This window comes from Perissodus microlepis, chromosome 9 (assembly GCF_051167445.1).
Source record: "Perissodus microlepis isolate ML-2025 ecotype Zambia chromosome 9, ASM5116744v1, whole genome shotgun sequence".
In the NCBI taxonomy this organism is placed as follows: Eukaryota; Metazoa; Chordata; class Actinopteri; order Cichliformes; family Cichlidae; genus Perissodus; species Perissodus microlepis.
The window spans coordinates 28,447,725-28,469,091 of record NC_140469.1 but is presented as its reverse complement, the minus strand read 5'-3'; the positions used below and the strand labels follow the sequence as shown (position 1 = coordinate 28,469,091).

General features: G+C 42.9%; 2 protein-coding genes across 4 annotated transcripts; one reads left to right on the top strand and one right to left on the bottom strand.

Annotated features, from left to right (window-relative positions):
• The first annotated feature begins 61 nt into the window (after nt 1-61).
• Nucleotides 62-6,558, top strand: LOC146380699 (uncharacterized). 3 transcript variants are annotated; one of them, XM_084940146.1, is made up of 5 exons: nt 62-305; nt 754-859; nt 3,190-3,786; nt 5,367-5,960; nt 6,102-6,558. In XM_084940146.1, exons 2-4 carry the CDS (start codon nt 842-844, stop codon nt 5,931-5,933), a joined length of 1,182 nt encoding a protein of 393 aa, XP_084796272.1. In that variant the 5' UTR covers nt 62-305; nt 754-841; the 3' UTR covers nt 5,934-5,960; nt 6,102-6,558. The 3 variants fall into 3 exon arrangements, with proteins under 3 accessions (XP_084796272.1, XP_084796273.1, XP_084796271.1); XM_084940147.1 differs by lacking the exon at nt 62-305 and having other exon boundaries at nt 570-859; nt 6,105-6,558; XM_084940145.1 differs by lacking the exon at nt 62-305 and having other exon boundaries at nt 570-859.
• Nucleotides 6,559-11,091: 4,533 nt separating this feature from the next.
• On the bottom strand, nt 11,092-19,194 carry LOC146380698 (uncharacterized). Its single transcript, XM_084940149.1, has 4 exons — nt 18,908-19,194; nt 15,926-16,031; nt 12,273-12,869; nt 11,092-11,947 (listed from the first exon to the last, which is right to left on the bottom strand). Exons 2-4 carry the CDS (start codon nt 15,941-15,943, stop codon nt 11,390-11,392), a joined length of 1,173 nt encoding a protein of 390 aa, XP_084796275.1. The 5' UTR covers nt 15,944-16,031; nt 18,908-19,194; the 3' UTR covers nt 11,092-11,389.
• Nucleotides 19,195-21,367: the final 2,173 nt, after the last annotated feature.

Below are 21,367 nucleotides of genomic sequence, written 5' to 3'. Positions count from 1 at the left end.
CATTTTGTTGTTTGAAAACCGCCAAAAAAAACAATGTCAAGAAGAAGAAGAAAGGGGCGGAGCAAAGTGAGGACGCACCACAAGAGGAGGTGTTTACACAGAGAGCTGCTTTTTTGTTCAAAGAAAGTAAAGTAGTACCAACGTTTGGATCGATATCTGCATCGATCTGCCCACCCTTGTCTCCTGGATCGTAGCTGAGATCAGCGTGAACCACGTGGGTCTCTGCTCCCTGATCTGTTTCGTGTGTTTGGAAAGAGTTCCAGCTTCATCGCGGAGTTTCTCTCGGTTTGTGGGCTCATCTAAAGGTAAGCATCGAGCTAACTTTACCGTGAGTTCAGTTCATGTTGAGTTTAGCTCCTGAATGAGGTCTTCTGCTGCTCTCCTCGGTGTCTGTTCACAGTTTATTGTGAACACGTTGAGAGAAGAGTGAGAGAGTGTTTGGAGAAAAACACCAACTAATCATTAGCTCAGCATGCTGGGAGGGCCGCAAACCTTCTCCCAAACCTTCAAACATCAGTTTCTGGCCCTGTCATAGTAAAGGGCTGCTTAGAATATTAGAGCTAATGTCACAAAGTTCCTCCTGAAGTATAAGTGAGTGAGAGAGTTTCCTCACTTTGCAGCACAACACGTCTCACAAGATTTCTACAAGCAATCAGAGTGAAATTTGTACTTTGTGTTGTCAGATGAACATATGAGACACTTTGACTCTTCAGTGCAGTGTGGAGCCTAACAAAGATCTGTTTTGTGTCCCAGCTGATCAGCAGGAGGAGAAGAGTCTGACGGAGCAGCAGAGGAACATTTTCAGCCATCTGGACTCAGCTGAGTCACTACAGAGGAAACAATGAGCTCAACACAGAAGGTGAGGAAAATATCATAGTTTCACCAAATAATCAGTCACGTCTAAAACTCTCATACTCCCAACCTGTTATATGACTGTGTTGTATTTTATTATATATTATGTATTTTTAAATTATGTTTGCAAACATTAAGAAATCAATAGCAATTATTATTCTTTATTATTAGTAATAGTAGTGTTATTAATTAAATTTTCATTCAATTCAGTGTTACTTATACAGCGCCAAATCACAACAATAGTTGCCTCGAGGTGTTTTATATTGTAAGGTAGACCCTACAATAATACATACAGAGGGGGGGAAAACCCAACAATCATATGACCTCCTATGAGCAAGCACTTTGGCGACAGTGGGAAGGAAAAACTCCATTTTAACAGGAAGGAACCTCCAGCAGAACCAGGCTCACAGAGCCTTCTTTACTTAAGTAACAGTGAAAAAGTACAGGCTAGTAAATGTAATTAGAGTAAGAAAGTAAAAGTAGCTTCTTGAAGAACATTTTTATCCAAAACTAACTGAACCTTGTGCTTTATTAATGTAATAATAAAATAAGATTAGTAGATGAAATACAATAAAACATATGTGTATTTTCTGTTGCCTACATTGTAGAGGGTGACTTTGCCTCTAAATAGGAACATGAGCAGGGAAGAGGTTAAAGTGGGATTGAGCAGGTGTGAACCCTAAAATCAGCTGTAGTGGCTCAGCGTGGGGAAAAGAATCACAGCTCACAATAATTTCTGTTGAGAGCTCCAGTAGATTTTCTTAAAGTACAGGCTGTGATCAGCTGACCTGCTGCTCTCTGTGGATGTACACTACTGAATTCAACCAGATGTCAGCAGATGTTTCATGAGCTGTCCTGGCTGATTTCCATCCTCTACACTGACAGTACACTGTCTTTATATTAGACACTATACTGTTGGTATGAAGGTGGAACTCAGTGAATGAATGTCAGCATCATGAGCTTCAGTTTAAATGAATCTCTGCTACACTTGATGTAATCTAACTCTGACATGAGCACCACAGTCACTGTGCACCAGTCACACAGTGTTCTTTACTTTAAATCCATCACAGTTCAGCAAACGAACCTGTTTATCCTGCACTAACCTGCAGAGGATCTTCATGCAGTCTTTAAATAACACAGTTAATGTGCCTCAGATTGTTTTGCAGCATGTTTCACAACCTGAAAAAACATAATGTCACATGTACAGACCCAATGTCTGATTTCAACACATGAGGACTTACAGTGGCTTGCATTTTTGGCTCCCTTTAACTTTTTTTCACATTTTGTTACATTACAGCCACAAACATGAATCAATTTCATTGGAATACCACGTTTTCAAGAGATGTATTCGAAGACATTTCTTCAGCTGAGAATCATAGAGGAGAAACACACAGTTTTACTTGCAGCAAGGGCAGTCACAGAGCACTCGCACGGGAGTGAGGGCTCTGAGACTGCCCTGGTCTTTATTTATATACATCAGTGGGTGCATTACACTGGAATGTGTGTGTGTGTGCGCGCGTGACAAAGGAACGACTCCTCTGCCTGGTACGAAGCGAAGATAAGAGTGTCCAGCTGTCACTATCGCTGTGGGAAGAAATTTATAACAAGTCTTGTAGTGAACAACAAGTCATCAAAAGGTCAACATGCAGTACTCTACCATATGCAAACTTATATCATTAAAAGATTATACTGACTACTAAGTACAATTTTCTGTTGACACACGTGAATGACCAATACAAAGTGGTGTAGACGTTAGAAGTGGAACGCAATCATACATGATTCCAAACATTTTTTTTTTTACAAATAAATCATGTTTTGTAAATTAAGCAGATAGAAATACAGATGTTTTTTTTTTCTTTTTTTAGGTAGTTAGTATGTTTTATAAAAGAAATCCCTCGGGTAGCAATCAGACTCTGACATTTTCCTTCACTAAACCAAGCTAGTAACTGTTACATTGGATTTATTATTGTTAAAAAAATGAGAAAATTATATAAATATCTAATAGGAAACAACAAAAGGAAATATAAAAATAAGTATAGAGCTGGTAAACATTCATTACTTTTCTGAGTGTGTTAGCATGCTAGTATTAATATTTGTGTACAGCAGGAGGGATGGGCATGATCTTAGAGTTTTAACAGTCATGAATTATTTTTAACACCAGGTTGGATGTAATGTGTTAGAACTACCAGCAGGTGGGGATAAGAGACCTTTAAGGTGTTTGGTGCCACACTCCACCTTCAGGTTTAAAACTAGTGTTAATGGAGGGAGTTTGAAGGTTGAGTTTGTTCCACGACTGCATTTCACTCACTGCCTCTGTTTGTATCTCTGTCACTGCAGGACCAACATGGAGCGAGAAGTCAGCGCTCTCAGGAGGCCGACAAACCTCACAGAAGAAAAAGAGAGAAAAAACACACCTGTGACGAGTGTGGGAAGGGTTTTAATAGGAAGGATTCACTAAAACAGCATCAGTTCATCCACACTGGAGAGAGACCGTTCAGCTGTGACTTGTGTGGAAAGACTTTTTCCTGGAAGCTTTCCCTAAAAACACACCAACTCATCCACAGTGGAGTTAAAGCGTACAGCTGTGATCAGTGTGGCAGAGCTTTTACTCAAAGTAGCAGCTTACAGAGCCATCTAGTTACCCACTCTGGAATTAAGGCATACAGCTGTGACATCTGTGGAAAAACTTTCAGCCACATAGGGAGCCGAAATATACACCTACGCATTCACACCAGACATGATGTGTACAGCTGTGATCAGTGTGGCAAACACTTTGCTAAACACACACACTTACAACACCACATGTTTACCCACACTGAGGAACGACCTTATAAATGTGACCTGTGTGAGAAGACTTTTAAAGCTCCACATCACCTGAGACAACACCAACAGATCCACACCAGAAAGAGACTCCACAAGCGCAGTTACTGTGAGGTATGTATTTTTATTTTGATCTTGTCATTTTAGCCTGACTGTTTGGAACAACTCTGCTCATTAAACTGTGTTAGCATGTTAGCAATTCTACTGCAGGGAAAAGCAGCTCTGAGTGATTATTACGTCCCGTATTAATTACTGTAATTCCCTCCTATTTGGTCTGGCTAAAAGGTCCCTTCGTAAACTTCTTCAAAAATTCTGCAGCTCGGGTCATAACTTGCACTCTGTCAAGAGCTCATATTACCCCAGTTCTTCAGCACCTTTACTGGTTGCCCATAGAAGCCAGGATACATTTTAAAATCTTACTTCTTACATACAGGTGTATCCATAAATCTGCTCCTTCATATTTGTGTGACCTGCTCCATATCACCACTGTTTCCTGCCTTCTCAGATCATCATCTGCTATTCATCTTACTGTTCCGTCCTCACACCTTAGTACTATGGTGAACAGAGCTTTCAGTCGCTCTGCATTCAGTTATGATTTTAGTATTAATGTAGTATTATGGTGGTAGTATTGTAGTTTTTACAGCCCAGTTCAAACAAGCGCCCTTCCGACAGCCAAACCCATCTGTTCTCTGATTGGATTGTTACATTTGTGATTGACATGACATTGACCAATCAGATGAAAGGAAGAAAAATAGGGTCAAAATTCGTACTTGTAACGTTTTTTTGTTTTTTTTTTTGCTAAGTCCACACATACAAATCTTTTTTACGCACACACAAATTCTTTTTACACATACAAAACTGATTTACATGACTACACTTTGAGCCCATAGATATTAATTAAATTTTCAGTTCAATTCAGTGTTATTTATACAGCACCAAGTCACAACAATAGTCACCTCAAGGTGCTTTTTATTGTAATGTGGATCCTACAATAATACATACAGAGAAAAACCCAACAATCATATGACCCCCTTTGAGCAAGCATGTTGGCGACAGTGGGAAGGAAAAACTCCCTTTTAACAGGAAGAAACCTCCAGCAGAATAAGGCTCACAGAGGGGCGGGGCCACCTGCAGAGAGCGGTTGGGATAAAAGACATGCTGTGGAAGTACATTATTATTATTATTATTATTATTATTATTGTTTTTATTATTCTGATTACTATTAATAATAATATTATTATTATTGGTATTATTGTTGTTCGAACAGACTTAATATTGGTTTATCACTGCAAAAAAACACGTTCAAAGCACTACAACGGTAGCCCGATATCAGGCAGTAAACACATTAAGTGTGTATATTTTCCCTTTTTTGTGTGTTTTTTTTTTTTTGCTCATACAAATAAAATGCGATTAATATAGATTGAAAATGAATGGCACTTAATTGCCTTTAATCAAAAATTAATCCAATGTTTTCTACAGTGAAACGTTTGAACAGTCATTAATTCTTTTTAACACCAGGTTGGATGTAATGTGTTAGAACTACCAGTAGGTGGGGATAAGAGACCTTTAAGGTGTTTGGTGCCACACTCCACCTTCAGGTTTAAAACTAGTGTTAATGGAGGGAGTTTGAAGGTTGAGTTTGTTCCACGACTGCATTTCACTCACTGCCCCTGTTTGTATCTCTGTCACTGCAGGACCAACATGGAGCGAGAAGTCAGCGCTCTCAGGAGGCCGACAAACCTCACAGAAGAAAGGGAGAGAAAACATACACCTGTGACGAGTGTGGGAAGGAGTTTACTCTGTATGACCTAAAACTTCATCAGGTCATCCACACTGGAGAGAGACCGTTCAGCTGTGACTTGTGTGGAAAGACTTTTTCCTGGAAGAATGCTCTAAAAGCACACCAACTCATCCACAGTGGAGTTAAAGCGTACAGCTGTGATCAGTGTGGCAGAGCTTTTACTCAAAGTGGCCACTTACAGAGTCATCTAGTTACCCACTCTGGAATTAAGGCATACAGCTGTGACATTTGCGGAAAAACCTTCAGTCGGATAGACAGCCGAAATATACACCTACGCATTCACACTGGACATGATGTGTACTGCTGTGATCAGTGTGGCAAACAGTTTACAGGAGACGCACAGTTACAACGCCACATGTTGACCCACACTGAGGAGAGACCTTATAAATGTGACCTGTGTGAGAAGACTTTCAAATCTCCACATAACCTGAGAGAACATCAACAGATCCACACCAGATAGAGACTCTACAATTGCAGTTAGTGTGAGGTATGTATTTTTATTTTTATCTGTGTTAACTGAAACAGTAAAATGTAATTGGACGTCTGCAGAGATGCTCTTTATTTCAGGCGACGTTCAGGATAAAAATGTTGAAGGACTGACTTACACTGTCTTTGTGTCTTTGTTTAGAAGCAGAGCGACACAGATGGATCCAGTTCTCAACCCTGTCGTCACTGTGGTGGTGGGAAAGGGTTTCGTTGTGACCTCTGTGGAAAAACTTTCAGTTGGCAAGGGTCCCTAAAAAGACATCAACGTAGACACACTGGAGGCAAACTGAAATACTGCAAAGAATGTGGGAGAAGCTTCACCACATCAAGTTACTTAAAACAACATGAACTGATTCACAGTGGGGTTAAAAAGCACCTCTGTGATCAGTGTGGGTCATCCTTCACCACGGCAAGTCAGCTTAAATCACACAAACGATCCCACGTTACTAATAAACTGTTTCACTGTTACCAATGTGCCAAAACATTCACTAAATTATCTGCTCTGTGCAAACATCAGCGTGATCACTCAGGGCTGAAATCACTCCCATCACTGGATCACAGTGAATCTGAAGAGACAGAAAGATCCTCTGGTTTCAGTGTCAGACTTAAAACCCTCCAGATCAGGCTCCACAGAGTTCAGATCGAATCTCCTGTAAAGATCTGATGAAAATGTTCCACTGGATGGATGGATGTATAATTTCTTTTTCTGAAGGTTGCTCTCTTCCTGTTTCTGCAAGTGCTGACTGCACAGATGTAATATAGATCCATGTCACTGTTTGGAAGTATCAGAGAACTACTGATGCTGTAAAGCTGCTGCTCAGTCTGATGGGCTGTTGTGTTTTTGTTGGTGATGCTGGATGAAGGGCTGGTGGACCAGGTGAGCTCAGGTTGAGGGTAGATCCCGTCTGAGCTGCAGGTGATCCTTTGTCCTACTTGTTGGAGACACAGACTGGAGCTAGAAAAAATCTAAGAATAAAAAAAACAAAAGAAAAATATATTTCTAAACAAGTCAGAACACAATTTTCCTTTTCTGTTTATTTCATGTTAACATGATTTAATTTAACAAAAATCATGTAAACATGGTGAATGGACTGCTGAGGACTGGGGCAAAGTCATTGTTGGGTTTAGATTTTATTATTGTCATTTGTATTAGGAAATATTTAACCATATATGCTTAGAGGTGTATAATCAATTGTGTAGTGATAGGATGTGTGATCTTTAGCAGGCTGCAAAGGCTTGGTGTGCATTCCAGTGTGGAATGCACACCTACATCCTGGGAGCATGGGAAGAGGTCGTACCTTGTTTTATTGTTTTACGGTAGGATTAACGTAGCTATGTCAGTTTTAGTCTAAGTGCTTTTTTACATATAGATGAACTGTTGGATTTTCCAGACCAGCAGGTTAAGGGAAGTCGTTTATGGGGTCACACTCTGACCACACACACACACACACAGTATTCTTTGTTCACATGTATACCTATGTAAGATGTTATATGTTAATGACCCTATGCATATTCATGTAACCACAATAAAATGAGTGCTATGGGGAACCTGGCTGAGAGTCTGACGGAGGTCAAGTGGTGGAACGACACTTGGCTCCAGGCAGGTCTCCCTCATGCATGAGTAACACGAAGAACTTTGGTGCCTTGTGTCTTGCTTTTTGCTGTGTAGCAAGTTGTCCTTAACGTTCCAGCGAATAGGTTTGCAGCATAAACCTATCAGTCATATTCTCAGATGAAGCCTCTTTCCGATTGTTTGAAGCATCTGGGAAAAAGGCTTGTGCGGAGAAGAAAAGGTGAGCGCTACCATCAGTCCTGTGTCATGCCAACAGTAAAGCATCCTGAGACCATTTATGTGTGGGGTTGCTTCTCATCCAAGGGAGTCTGCTCACAATTTTGCCCCAAAACACAGCCATGAATAAAGAATGGTACCAAAACACCCTGCAACAGAGCTACAGATTAAAAATGCCCAAGGCGAAGCACTCAAAAGTCTGGCTGTACTTCACAGCATCTGATGAAGCACCTGGTGGTGCATAGCGTTTTTGTAAAAGCTAGAGAATGCACCGTATTTGATAGCTTGCTGCAAGACCTCACACTGAGCACATCTACTGCGGATGTGGTGCCTGTTATCGGACCCGGAGTTAGTAATATCCCCCAAGAACTCGAAGAGTGGAGTCCTGGCCTCTAGCCCTGCCAGTGTAGCACCGGTTCCAACCAAAGGAGGTATGTTGTATCAACAGAAAAGGCTAACTTGGTTATCATTTTGCAGAAAAAAAGAGACTGCTAAAAATAAAAACACAAGAGGTTTTTGTACAAAGTTTGTGTTTTCCATTCTTTAACCACCGGTTCGAGCACCGTTTCAGCACCGGCACGGTTTCAAAATTTCCGGTTTGGCACCAGTATCGGATAAAACTTAAAGGATTCCCATCCCTATTTGTTACCATGTTTCCATTGTGTAGTGTAGTCGATAGGTTAGTTTTCTTTGTCAGAACAATGAGGCCACTGCAACTGTATGACATATATACCTGTATACACTTGACTTATACTGACATGTATACACTATACATACACTGGAGTGGTTATATAATGGAATCACTGTGATAAGCTTCTAACCTACATGTTTAAAATCACAAGACCCGCATATTTAGGTCAAATATTATCTACAATTATATTAATGAAGTTTTTGCCACCTGGGATTGTTTTTTCTCGCCTCAGCTGCCAGAAGGCAAGAAAAAGTGTATTTTCTTCCTGTTATAATTCTGTGTATTAAACTCTGTTCCAAGAATTTTAATCTTTTCCAGAGGATCTTTTTGAGTGCCTTGATTTTAACTGAATCTAAAACAGCTTGATCTCCACATCGTTGGCGGAATAAGTGCAACCTGTGGGAGGTACCTATTGAAATAGGTACCTACCTGGATGATTGAGCACGCGTCAAGACATTATTTTATTAATATCTTTAAAATGATAGCAGCACAAACGTAGCACAAATGTTTGACATCATTCTTATAGATTTGGGTAATGTGGGGGGGCTGGTTGACCTTTTGACCTTTACATTTTCGTTAATATCCTGTAAAACAGAGGCAGCACAAACGTAGCACAGTTGATTGACACCAGTTTTGTTTGTTTCCATTATTGTGGGGGGACTGGTTGACCTCTGATGACCTCTAGAAATTTTCCTGAATATCTTTAAAATGATAGTAGCACAAATGAAAATTTTTGCAGCATAAACCAGCACAAAAGTTTGATACCACTTTTGTTGGATTTGAAGAAGGTGGGGGGGCCAACTTCACTCACATTTAAGGAACCTAGGATCTAATGCCAAAAGGACAAACTATAAACAAAAGAAAAGAGCGCTGTGTCATACGATCCAGGACTGTGACACCGTATTTTATAAAATCAAGTTTTTAAATTGTTTTTAGGTGCTACTGTTACGTGTTTGATTCTATTTTGATATAACATTAAACCCTTGTGAACTGAATATGCCTACGGCTCCACCCTCGCTCTGGGGGGGGAGAAGCAGAGAGTGCTTGCTGGCGCTGTCCTTACGTGACGAAACTATTGAGGAAAAAACGCCGCGTATATATTGTTTATCATGACTCTGGTTTTACGTGGCCTATCAACACAATTTAAAAACTGGTATATACCACCTTGTTGCTTCGTCTTTAATTGGTCATGGGATTGGCTTACCACGACTACTTTATTCTTCCTCAGTCAAACAGCTCCAGGTGTTGTGCTAGACAGTGATCGTGATTACCGTCCGCGGGAGCGCCCAGCTGCTTAAAGCTGTAGCGTCCAGATTACTTACGTAGTCAGCTACTTCCGTGCAACTGATATAAGATGCGGTAAGCTGAACACAGCTTCAACCGTCTGTTTGTTGAAAAATAGTAACGGACCGCGTTTCCTTGCTAGTAACTGTAACGGCGTTGTAACGATAGGAATAGTAATTAGTTCGATTACTCGTTACTGAAAGAAGTAACGCCGTTACTTGTAACGCCGTTATTCCCATCACTGATCCTCACCAGCTGCATCACTGTGTGGTATAACTCCTGCACTGGGTCCTGCAGGAAAAAAATGACAACGGGTAGTGAGAGCAGCAGAGAGGATTGTGGGGACCTCTCTTGCCTCCCTCTCTAGGAGATCTACTGCGCCTGCCTCATCCGGAAGGTCCTCTTCATTACAGGTGACTCTCCTCATCCCTTCAACAGCTTCTTCAGTTTGCTGCCATCAGGAAGGATACTGAAGAGCCTCCGGGCCAGAACCCGCAGACTGAGAGACAGCTTCGTCCATCAGGCTGTCAGGATGCTGACCATCTCTGAATCGAGAAGGGGGGCCCAAGGGTACATCTTTTGCCATCTTACAATGCTGTGATTGCAGCCATTCCCCAACTCTCTGTGAATGGTACTCATGGCCATTTGAGAATCTGTGTCTTTGATTAGTAATCGTTGATGAATGGTCATAAGAATTTGCATACTAACAATCATGGAACTAGCCCCCCAGCCCATTGTTCATTCAGTGGTGCTAGTTTCCTTCGCTGTGCAAATGTACTGTTTATAAGGTTGGGGAAACCTGCAGTCAGCTGAGACTGAAGAAGTCACTTGGATGACTGACAAAACGTTTCTCCCACTGAAAATGTCCTGGTGAACAAAATCAACTTTTGGAATTTACTTACCTGGATGATTGAGCACACATCAAGACATTATTTTATTAATATTTTTGAAATGATAGCAGCACGAACGACAATTTTTGCAGCACAAACCAGCACAAACGTAGCACAATTGATTGACACCGGTTTTGTTTGATTCCATTAATGTGGGGAGGGCTGGTTGACCTCTGATGACCTCTAGAATTTTTTATTAATATCTTTAAAACGATAGCAGCACAAACGAAAATCTTTGCAGCACAAACCAGCACAAACGTTTGATAACACTTGTTGGATTTGAAGAAGGTGGGGGGGCCAACTTCACTCACATGAATAGGGAGGATGGAGTAGGTTGAAGTTTATTAGATTGATCAGTTTTGCTGAACTATGAAATATTTTGGGTGCAGTGTATTTTTTGCATACAGGTATAACAATAATAATAACTTTACTGTTTTTTTTAACTTGAGTATGAAGTTATACAAAAAGCAGCAAGATATTTAAAAAACAGTTTTATTGATTAAAAAGCACACTATATCGGATTCATATCGGTTTTAGCAGATATCCAAATTTATGATATCGGTATCGCACATAAAAAAGTGGTCGACCCCTCAGGGTTAAAATGTAACTAGGTGGATATTTTCATTGACAGCTACGTCATCATGTGTTTACATCACATAAGGTTTCTCCTCAGTGTGGGTAAACGTGTTGTTGCAAGCTTGAGTCTGTTGTAAACTGTTTGCCACAGCAGTACACAAGATGTCTGGTGTGAATGCATAGGTGTCTATTTCGGCTCTCTATGTGGCTGTATCACGCTGATGTTTGCACAGAGCAGACAATGACGTGAATGTTTGGGCACATTGGAAACAGTGAAACAGTTTATTAGTAACGTGGGATCGTTTGTGTTTGGAGTATGAACTGAGATTCCTGAAGCTCTTGTCACACTGGTCACAGCTGTAGTTTCCTTCCATGTGTGCACGTTCATGATTGTTACGACTACCTGAATGTGAGAAGCTTTTGTCACAGTGTCTGCACTTGTATGGTTTCTCTCCTGTGTGGGCTCGTTTGTGTGTTTTAAGCTCCCATGCAGTGGTGAAGGATGACCCACACTGATCACAGAGGTGCTTTTTAACCCCACTGTGAATCAGTTCATGTCGCTTTAAGACAGTTATTGTGGGGAAGCTTCTCCCACATTCTTTACAGTATTTCAGTTTGTCTCCAGTGTGTTTACGCTGATGTACTTTTAGAGTGTCTTTTCGACTGAAAGTTTTTCCACAAAGGTCACAACAAAAGTCTTTCCCACCACCACAGCGATGACAGGGTTGAGAACTGGATCCATCTGTGTCGCTCTGCTTCTAAACAAAGACACAAAGACAGTGTAAGTCGGTCCTTCAACATTTTTATCCTGAACGTCGCCTGAAATAAAGAGCATCTCTGCAGACGTCCAATTACATTTTACTGTTTCAGTTAACACACTCAGTTTACTGGGCTGCAATAACTACAATACTACCACCATAATGCTACAGTAATACTAAAATCATAACTGAAATGAAAATCTGAATAATCACTCAGAGCTGCTTTTCCATGCAGTAGAATTGCTAACATGCTAACACAGTTTAATGAGCAGAGTTGTTCCAAACAGTCAGGCTAAAATGACAAGATAAAATTATAAATACATACCTCACAGTAACTGCACTTGTAGAGTCTCTTTCTGGTGTGGCTCTGTTGGTGTTGCCTCAGGTAACGTGGAGCTTTAAAAGTCTTCTCACACAGGTCACATTTATAAGGTTTCTCCTCAGTGTGGGTAAACATGTGTTGCTGCAAGCTTGAGTCTGTTGTAAACTTTTTGCCACACTGATCACAGCAGTACACAAGGTGTCTGGTGTGAATGCGTAGGTGTGTATTTCGGCTCTCTATGTGGCTGAAAGTTTTTCCACAAATGTCACAGCTGTATGCCTTAATTCCAGAGTGGATCACTAGATGCCTCTGTAAGCTGCTACTGTGAGTAAAAGCTCTGCCACACTGATCACAGCTGTACGCTTTAACTCCACTGTGGATGAGTTGGTGTGTTTTTAGGTAACCCTTCCAGGAAAAAGACTTTCCACACAAGTCACAGCTGAACGGTCTCTTTCCAGTGTGGATGACCTGATGCTGTTTTAGTGAACCCTTCAAAGTAAAACCCTTCCCACACTCGTCACAGGTGTATGTTTTCTCTCTCTTTCTTCTGTGAGGTTTGTCGGCCTCCTGAGAGCGCTGACTTCTCGCTCCATGTTGGTCCTGCAGTGACAGAGATACAAACGGAGGCAGTGAGTGAAATGCAGTCGTGGAACAAACTCAACCTTCAAACTCCCTCCATTAACACTAGTTTTAAACCTGAAGGTGGAGTGTGGCACCAAACACCTTAAAGGTCTCTTATCCCCACCTGCTGGTAGTTCTAACACATTACATCCAACCTGGTGTTAAAAATAATTCATGACTGTTCAAACTCTAAGATCATGCCCATCCCTCCTGCTGTACACAGTTATTAATGCTAGCATGCTAACAACCTCAGAAAAGTAATAAATGTTTACCAAGTCTATACTTTTTTATGTTTCCTGTTATATATTTCTATCATTTTGTCATTTTTCAATATTAATAATTACAATGTAACATTTAAAAGTTGATTCAGTGAAGGAAAATATTTTACTTTTGCTCCTTACATTAGAAAAAGAAAATTGTATTTTGTACTCCTTACATTTGCAAAACAGATGTGTTACTTTTAAGGCATCTGAGGGGTTTATTTCATCACTGCAGGCATCAAACATCAAACCAACTTGAGAAACGGGAAAAGTAACACATGAAAGACAATCCTGATCGTGTACTAATCACCAGGGTATGAAACATAAAAAGAGATGAAAGAGGCAAAACTGTGAGTCATAGTCAGGAGTTAAAGTGAGACGTTGTTCTTCTTTCTTTTTTGCACAGCACCTGAACAAACAGGTAATTTCAAATGCAGCGTTTCTATCAACAAACACACAAACTGTTTGTGTGCAGTTTGTCTCACAGTGTGTTGCTGGCTAAAGGTCCAGCTGCTGTACATCACAGGGAGAGAAAAGAAAGAGAGCTAACTTCACTCAGAGATGGAGAAAGATAAGACACACAGGACAGGAGAGGAAGAAGAGAGGTTAGATTTAAAGGGAAGGACTGCTCAGTGGGATTTGATCAACTGGAGATCAAAGCTTACATGTAAGTCCTCATGTGTTGAAATCAGACATTGGGTCTGTACATGTGACATTATGTTTTTTCAGGTTGTGAAACATGCTGCAAAACAATCTGAGGCACATTAACTGTGTTATTTAAAGACTGCATGAAGATCCTCTGCAGGTTAGTGCAGGATAAACAGGTTAGTTTGCTGAACTGTGATGGATTTAACGTAAAGAACAGTGTGTGACTGGTGCACAGTGACTGTGGTGCTCATGTCAGAGTTAGATTACATCAAGTGTAGCAGAGATTCATTTAAACTGAAGCTCATGATGCTGACATTCATTCACTGAGTTCCACCTTCATACCAACAGTATAGTGTCTAATATAAAGACAGTGTACTGTCAATGTAGAGGATGGAAATCAGCCAGGACAGCTCATGAAACATCTGCTGACATCTGGTTGAATTCAGTTGTGTACATCCACAGAGAGCAGCAGGTCAGCTGATCACAGCCTGTACTTTAAGAAAATCTACTGGAGCTCTCAACAGAAATTATTGTGAGCTGTGATTCTTTTCCCCACGCTGAGCCACTACAGCTGATTTTAGGGTTCCCACCTGCTCAATCCCACTTTAACCTCTTCCCTGCTCATGTTCTTGTTTAGAGGCAAAGTCACCCTCTACAATGTAGGCAACAGAAAATACACATGTTTTATTTTCCTTCATTTTCTACTTAACTGATTCAAACAGAGAACCTTTATTAGAAATAAATAGTTTGTATTTGATCTACTAATATTATTTTATTATTACATTAATAAAGCACAAGGTTCAGTTAGCTTTGGATAAAAACGTTCTTCAAGGAGCTACTTTTACTACTGTTCCTCAGCCCTCAGCCTCAACACCGGCTCTCCACAAGGCTGTGTACTGAGTCCCCTACTGTACACTCTGTACACACATGACTGTGTCAGTTCCCACCCAGACAACGCAGTCATCAAGTTTGCAGATGATACCACTGTGGTGGGGCTCATCAGAGCTGAAGTTCAGAGGCTTTCAGATTGGTGTGTAGATAACAACCTGGACCTCAATACCAACAAGACAAAAGAACTGGTAGTTGATTTCAGAAGGAGGAAGTCTGAGCTGTAGCCTGTCAACATCAACGGGAAGTGTGTGGAAAGGGTCTCCAGTTTCAAGTTTCTGGGTGTGCACGTAGACACAGACCTGCAATGGAGCTCTAACATCTCTGCGGTTTTAAAGAAGGCCCAACAGCGTCTCCACTTTCTGAGAATCCTCAGAAAAATGGACCCGAAGAAGGAGCTGCTGACCATCTTCTACCGCTGCTCCATTGAAAATGTGATGACATATTGCATCGGTGTGTGGTTCTCCAGCTGCACCACAGCACAGAGAAAGGCACTCCAGAGGGTCATCAATATGGCCCACATAATCATTGGACATCCTCTTCCCTCCCTGAAGGACCTGTACAGCACTCGCTGTCTCAAGAGGGCACGCAGCATCCTACGGGACGGTACACACCCAGGACACGGGCTGTTTAAGCTGCTACCATCTGGCAGGAGGTTCAGGCTGCTGTGGTCCCGAACAAATAGACCCAAGGACAGCTTTTACAACAGGGCAATAGCCCTAAGCAGTGCTAACAGTTGACCTGACTGGCTACCTACCTGGACTTTTTTCTTTTGGGGGGGTGGGGGGTTACAACGGTAAAAACAGTATCATATATATTATTATATTTCTAACAAGGTGCAATAGTAACAGTGTGCAATGCAAATACACTTGTTCTTCTTTTTTTATTACTAAGTTATTATACTGTGTTGTGTTGTTTGTGTTTCGTTGTGATGTTTGTGTTTCGTTGTGATGTTTGTGTTTCGTTGTGATGTGTCAAATCTTGTCGTGTTGTGTTACATGTAGTGCAGATGTAGGACAGTTTTCCAATTTCATTGTACTATTGTACTATGTATGACTGTGCAATGACAATAAAGAGTTAACTTAATAATAAAGAATAACAATTGCTTGTTACTTCTTAATGTTTGTAAATACAATTTAAAAATACATAATAAAATGCAACACAGTCATATAACAGGTTGGGAGTATGAGAGTTTTAGACGTGACTGATTATTTGGTGAAACTGTGATATTTTCCTCACCTTCTGCGTTGAGCTCATTGTTTCCTCTGTAGTGACTCAGCTGAGTCCAGATGGCTGAAAATGTTCCTCTGCTGCTCCGTCAGACTCTTCTCCTCCTGCTGATCAGCTGGGACACAAAACAGATCTTTGTTAGGCTCCACACTGCACTGAAGAGTCAAAGTGTCTCATATGTTCATCTGACAACACAAAGTACAAATTTCACTCTGATTGCTTGTAGAAATCTTGTGAGACGTGTTGTGCTGCAAAGTGAGGAAACTCTCTCACTCACTTATACTTCAGGAGGAACTTTGTGACATTGGCTCTAATATTCTAAGCAGCCCTTTACTATGACAGGGCCAGAAAGTCCTATTTGAAGGTTTGGGAGAAGGACCATGTTAAAGGTGGATTTTTATACACTTTGTTATGATACAGGTAAGGCTGTAAGAGCCTGAGAAGGTGTCCTGAATGAACCTCTAAAACCAGTTTTCAGCTGACGACTCTGCTTCAGTCTGGAAAACAGCAACTACAAGTTTAAAGACTCCATCAACAATTCACACCCAGCAACAGCCTGAACAGCTCCTCCTGTGGTTTCCACAAACAGGGACAGACCTGTTACTCCCCCACCCCACACTTTCCACACCTTCAGCCCCCCAGTCCCACCACCTCCACCATTCCCCAAAGTTTGAATCTTTTCATCTTGACGTAGCTTTTTGTGGGAGAAACGTTTCATCACTCATCCAAGTGACTTCTTCAGTTTCAGCTGACTGCAGCTTTCCCCAATCTTCAACGGTGCATTTGCATAATGTCTGAAACTAGCACCACTGAAGGAACAATGGGCTGGGAGGTCAGTTATTGAGCATTAATATGCAAATTCTCATGATCATTGATCAACAACCACTGATCAAAGCTCATTGATCAAATGCTGTGATTGCAGCGACTCTCCAATTCTCTGAATGGTACTCATGGCCATTGATCAGCAGTCTTTGATTAATGAGCTTTGATCAGTGGTTTCAGTGCTTTCTTTCCTGCTTTGACTGCAGCTGTGTTTGACACAGGAAGACATTATTACATTCTTCACACTCTCCTGCACATTAACCACCACAATATATTTTTATTCTCTGTGCTTTCAAATATTAACACTGTTTACTTTCATCTCTGTTTCATTAGTTTTTGTTAACATCTTCCTGTGCATCACTTTACAGCAGTCAGACTCATTAAAATGAGACTTTGTAGGAGTTCTGACTGATAAAAACGATAACACAGTGGTCCCCATCCCCCGGGCCTCGGTCCGTGAGTCGTTTGGTACCGGGCCGCGAGAGTTGAGGCTCAGGTGTGAAATGTACGGTTTTCAGGGTTTTTTATCGGTTTTCAGCGTTATTTTGTTATCGTTTTTATCGTTAACTCGGTTTTCCTGGGTCTTTTCACGTGTGTTATGAATAAATCTTTTTTTTCAGTACCGGTACTAGTTTTATTTTGTTGTATTTATCTGCGACACCTTAAAGGCCGGTCCGTGAAAATATTGTCGGGCATAAACCGGTCCGTGGTGCAAAAAAGGTTGGGGACCGCTGTGATAACAAAATAACGCTGAAAACCGTACATTTCACACCTGAGCCTCAACTCTCGCGGCCCAGTACCAAACGACTCACGGACCGTTACCGGTCCAAGGCCCGGGGGTTGGGGACCGCTGTTATACATGGTTATGCTGAGGATATGTCGGCCAGTTTCCACTGGAAATGCCTTTTTGTTAAACTGTCAGCAAGGAATTTGCATTTGCACTGTTACATTTTTATATAACTTTAATGCACATAAAAAACAGCTGCTTGTTTAAGTGAAAATACATTGATGGTTTTTTTTGCACTAATAAAGTTGTGGAGTTGTAAAGTATTTTGTCTTGTGTCAATTATATCGTCAGTTATATCGTTATCGCAAATTTTCAAATGTATATCGTGACGAATATTTTTGGTCATATCGCCCTGCTCTACTCCACCATGTAAACAGACTCTTTAACATACAGACCCCAACAAAGCAGCTGAGCCAGACTCAGTGTCTCCATCATAAACCATACAGTGGATCACAATATGAAGCCCTTTAAGACGACTGTTGCTGTGAACTTTCACTATAGAAAGAAAACTGAACAGAACATCTGAATTCACTCGATGCTGAACATTCATTTCACAGAATGAAGAATTGTAATTATACTCAGATCTACCTGTGCTTTAATGATGGGGCCTTTAAACTCACACATTCAACAGTTTTAACCAGCTTTCTTTCCTGCTTTGACTGCAGCTGTGTTTGACACAGGAAGACATTATTACATTCTTTACACTCTCCTGCACATTAACCAGCGCAATATATTTTTATTCTCTGTGCTTTCAAATATGAACACTGTTTACTTTCATCTCTGTTTCATTAGTTTTTGTTAACATCTTCCTGTGCATCACTTTACAGCAGCCAGACTCATTAAAATGACACCTTGTAGGAGTTCACTTGCCTCTGTCAGTGCGCCCCAGGGAGGCTGTGGCTACAGTGTAGCTTGCCATCACCAGTGTGTGAATGTGTGTATGAATGGGTGGATGACTGGATGTGCAAAGCGCTTTGGGGTCCTTAGGGACTAGTTAAGCACTATACAAATACAGGCCATTTCACTTCCTCTCATGTGTTCATCCACAGCAGCTGGACAATAAAGTTTATTGTGACCCTGATACTGCAGCAGATCGCTCTCATCCATTTCCTGTTATCACTTCAAATAGAAATGAGACTGTAGAGGTTTGGTGCAGGCAGAAAAACAGCTGCAGGGACAATGAAAAGACTTTTCTGCTCCAACTTCTCCCAGCATGCTGAGCTAATGATTAGTTGGTGTTTTTCTCCAAACACTCTCTCACTCTTCTCTCAACGTGTTCACAATAAACTGTGAACAGACACCGAGGAGAGCAGCAGAAGACCTCATTCAGGAGCTAAACTCAACATGAACTGAACTCACAGTAAAGTTAGCTCGGTGCTTACCTTTAGATGAGCCCACAAACCGAGAGAAACTCCGCGATGAAGCTGCAACTCTTTCCAAACACAGGAAACAGATCAGGGAGCAGAGACCCACGTGGTTCACGCTGATCTCAGCTACGATCCAGGAGACAAGGGTGGGCAGATCGATGCAGATATCGATCCAAACGGTGGCACTAGTTTATTCTCTTTGAATGAAAAAGCAGCTCTCTGTGCAAACACCTCCTCTCGTGGAGCCTCCTCACTTTGTTCCGCCCAATGACTGTAGAAAACATGGACGACGCGACAGCGCCTTCTTCTTATTCTTCTGTATAGGGTTTATTGGCGGTTGGCAAACAGCAAAATGGTACATTACCGCCACCAACTGGTGTGGAATGTGACAAAATAAAATAATGACAAAATAAAATATTCAAATTCTCCCGAATTCTTCCCCTGGAGCACCTTCCTTGGAGGGCTCAACCCGGGGTTGTGGTCATGGCCTATTAAGGGCTCTGTTGGCTCTTAGGTGACGGTTTCCTCGTGGCTGCGTGCAGCAGGGCTAGGGGAGGGTCTGTGCTGACGGACGTGGGTTACTGACCTGGTAGCCTGGCTGCCCCTGGTTGGATCCGGGACGGGCGTGGGGTTCTGGGGGTGCTCCGTTTCTGGGCTGGGGCCCTTGCTGGGCCTTGGGGGCTTGGGTCCTGGTTGGTGTGTTGCCGGGGTTGTGGGCGGGTGGATGTATGGGGGCCCAGCCCTGGCGCAGGGTCCGCTAGTGCATCAAACCACCTGGGGGGCTCTTCAACTGGTGGGGGAGGTTGTTACATCTTGCAGGAGGTCTCCTCTCTTCAGGAACTCACTCTGCAGGAGGGGGAGATACAGGAGAGGTGGAGGAAGATCTCAGCCTGGGTGTCGATTGTCTTGTGTAGTCTGGAAGATGAGTGGATGACGGGTTGGGTGCAGTTTTCTCTGTGGTGGGGTCAGGTGGACTGTCCCGGGCTCTGTGGGGCCAGACGGCGCTGTTGAACTGGGCCCTGGTCCGGATGGGCCTGGGCCCCCTTTCCCTAGCGGGTTGCAGAGTATGGGGGTGGCTACTGGGGTCAGCGGGGGAGCTGGCCCCAGGGAGGGGTCACTTGCCCCTCCCTTCCTTCCCTCCCCATACCCAGCTGCCTCCATCTTCCCGCTCCACCACAATCACCCACACATGCAGGGCCTTGGGGTAAAGGTGTGTCACCAGGGTGCAGGGGAGGCATCCCCCCCTCTGTCCCCTTCTGGCTGCCTGTGCCTCAATTTTATCGCACAACTTAGACATTCACATTACTCACACTCTCATAACACATACATATAGGATCTTGGGGGTGGGCACGCTACACGGACTCCAAAAGACCATCAGGGTGTACAACCTCCCCCCTGGCGTCGTTGCCCACCTCTCAATTTTAAATACACGTAGACATTGAGGGCTATCAGGAGGGACTATGCGCTTACCTGCTGCTCTCTGGCAGGTAGCTCCATGCACTCCTACATATGAGCAGGCGGAGGGAGGTTTGGAGTCTTCACACGCCCCCGTTCTCTGCGGCCTGCTGGAGCGGGGGGCCAGGAGGAGGAGTTGGCCATCCGACTGGGGTCTGGAATGTGGGGCCTCCCTGCTGCTGCGGCGGTCTGCTTCTCCCCACCGCAGGGAAACACCACCTGGGTCTGGGTGCATTTTCCCCCTCCAGGGGGACCTGGGGCTTAGAGTACGCTTGGGGAGTGTGATTGTGTGTACAGTGTCTCTCTATGTCTGTCTCCACGTTGGTTGAGTGCTGAGTAATTGCATATGGGTGGAAATGGATGTTTGTATCTGTGTGTGCCTGTATGTCTGTGTCTATATGTCAGGTTGGGTATCAGACATCACCTCTCTGGGGAGATCTCAGGCCCTCTAAGGTATGGAGGCCTATCTCCCCCCACGACTTCCGCTGCCAGTGGCAGACGCCCTCAGACATCGGTGCGTTGGTGGTTTTTTGTGTCTGGGGATGGGCGTCCAGGTACCCACCGGCTCAGTCCTTGGTGGATGCTTATCGGGGCCTGGAGCCTGGGGCTCACTCGGGCCACTTCGGGGGTGGGGTGCCCTCGGCCTCTGGGCCTGGGGCTCGGTCACTCTGGCACAGCTGGCTGCCGGCGGAGCTCACGGGCACGTCACTGCAACCCCCCCCCCTGGCTTCTGCTCCGCGGCTGCTGAGTGACCCCTCATCTGGGACTCTCCTCATCTCTTTCTGGGATAGTGGCGCGGCTGCCCCTCTGTTGGTCTTCCTTGGTCTCTTGTGTTCTGGGGGCCTCTGGATGTCTGGAGTTTGATCTCCTCCATACCTGCTTCATGCCCTGGAGGACAGGGCTGTGGCTCCTCACACCCTCTAGCAGATCATTACATGAAGGAACCTTTTAAATACAAGTGCGTTCATGCTCACAGGTGTACACACGGGTGCTCACACACACAAACTACACCCTTTTTGG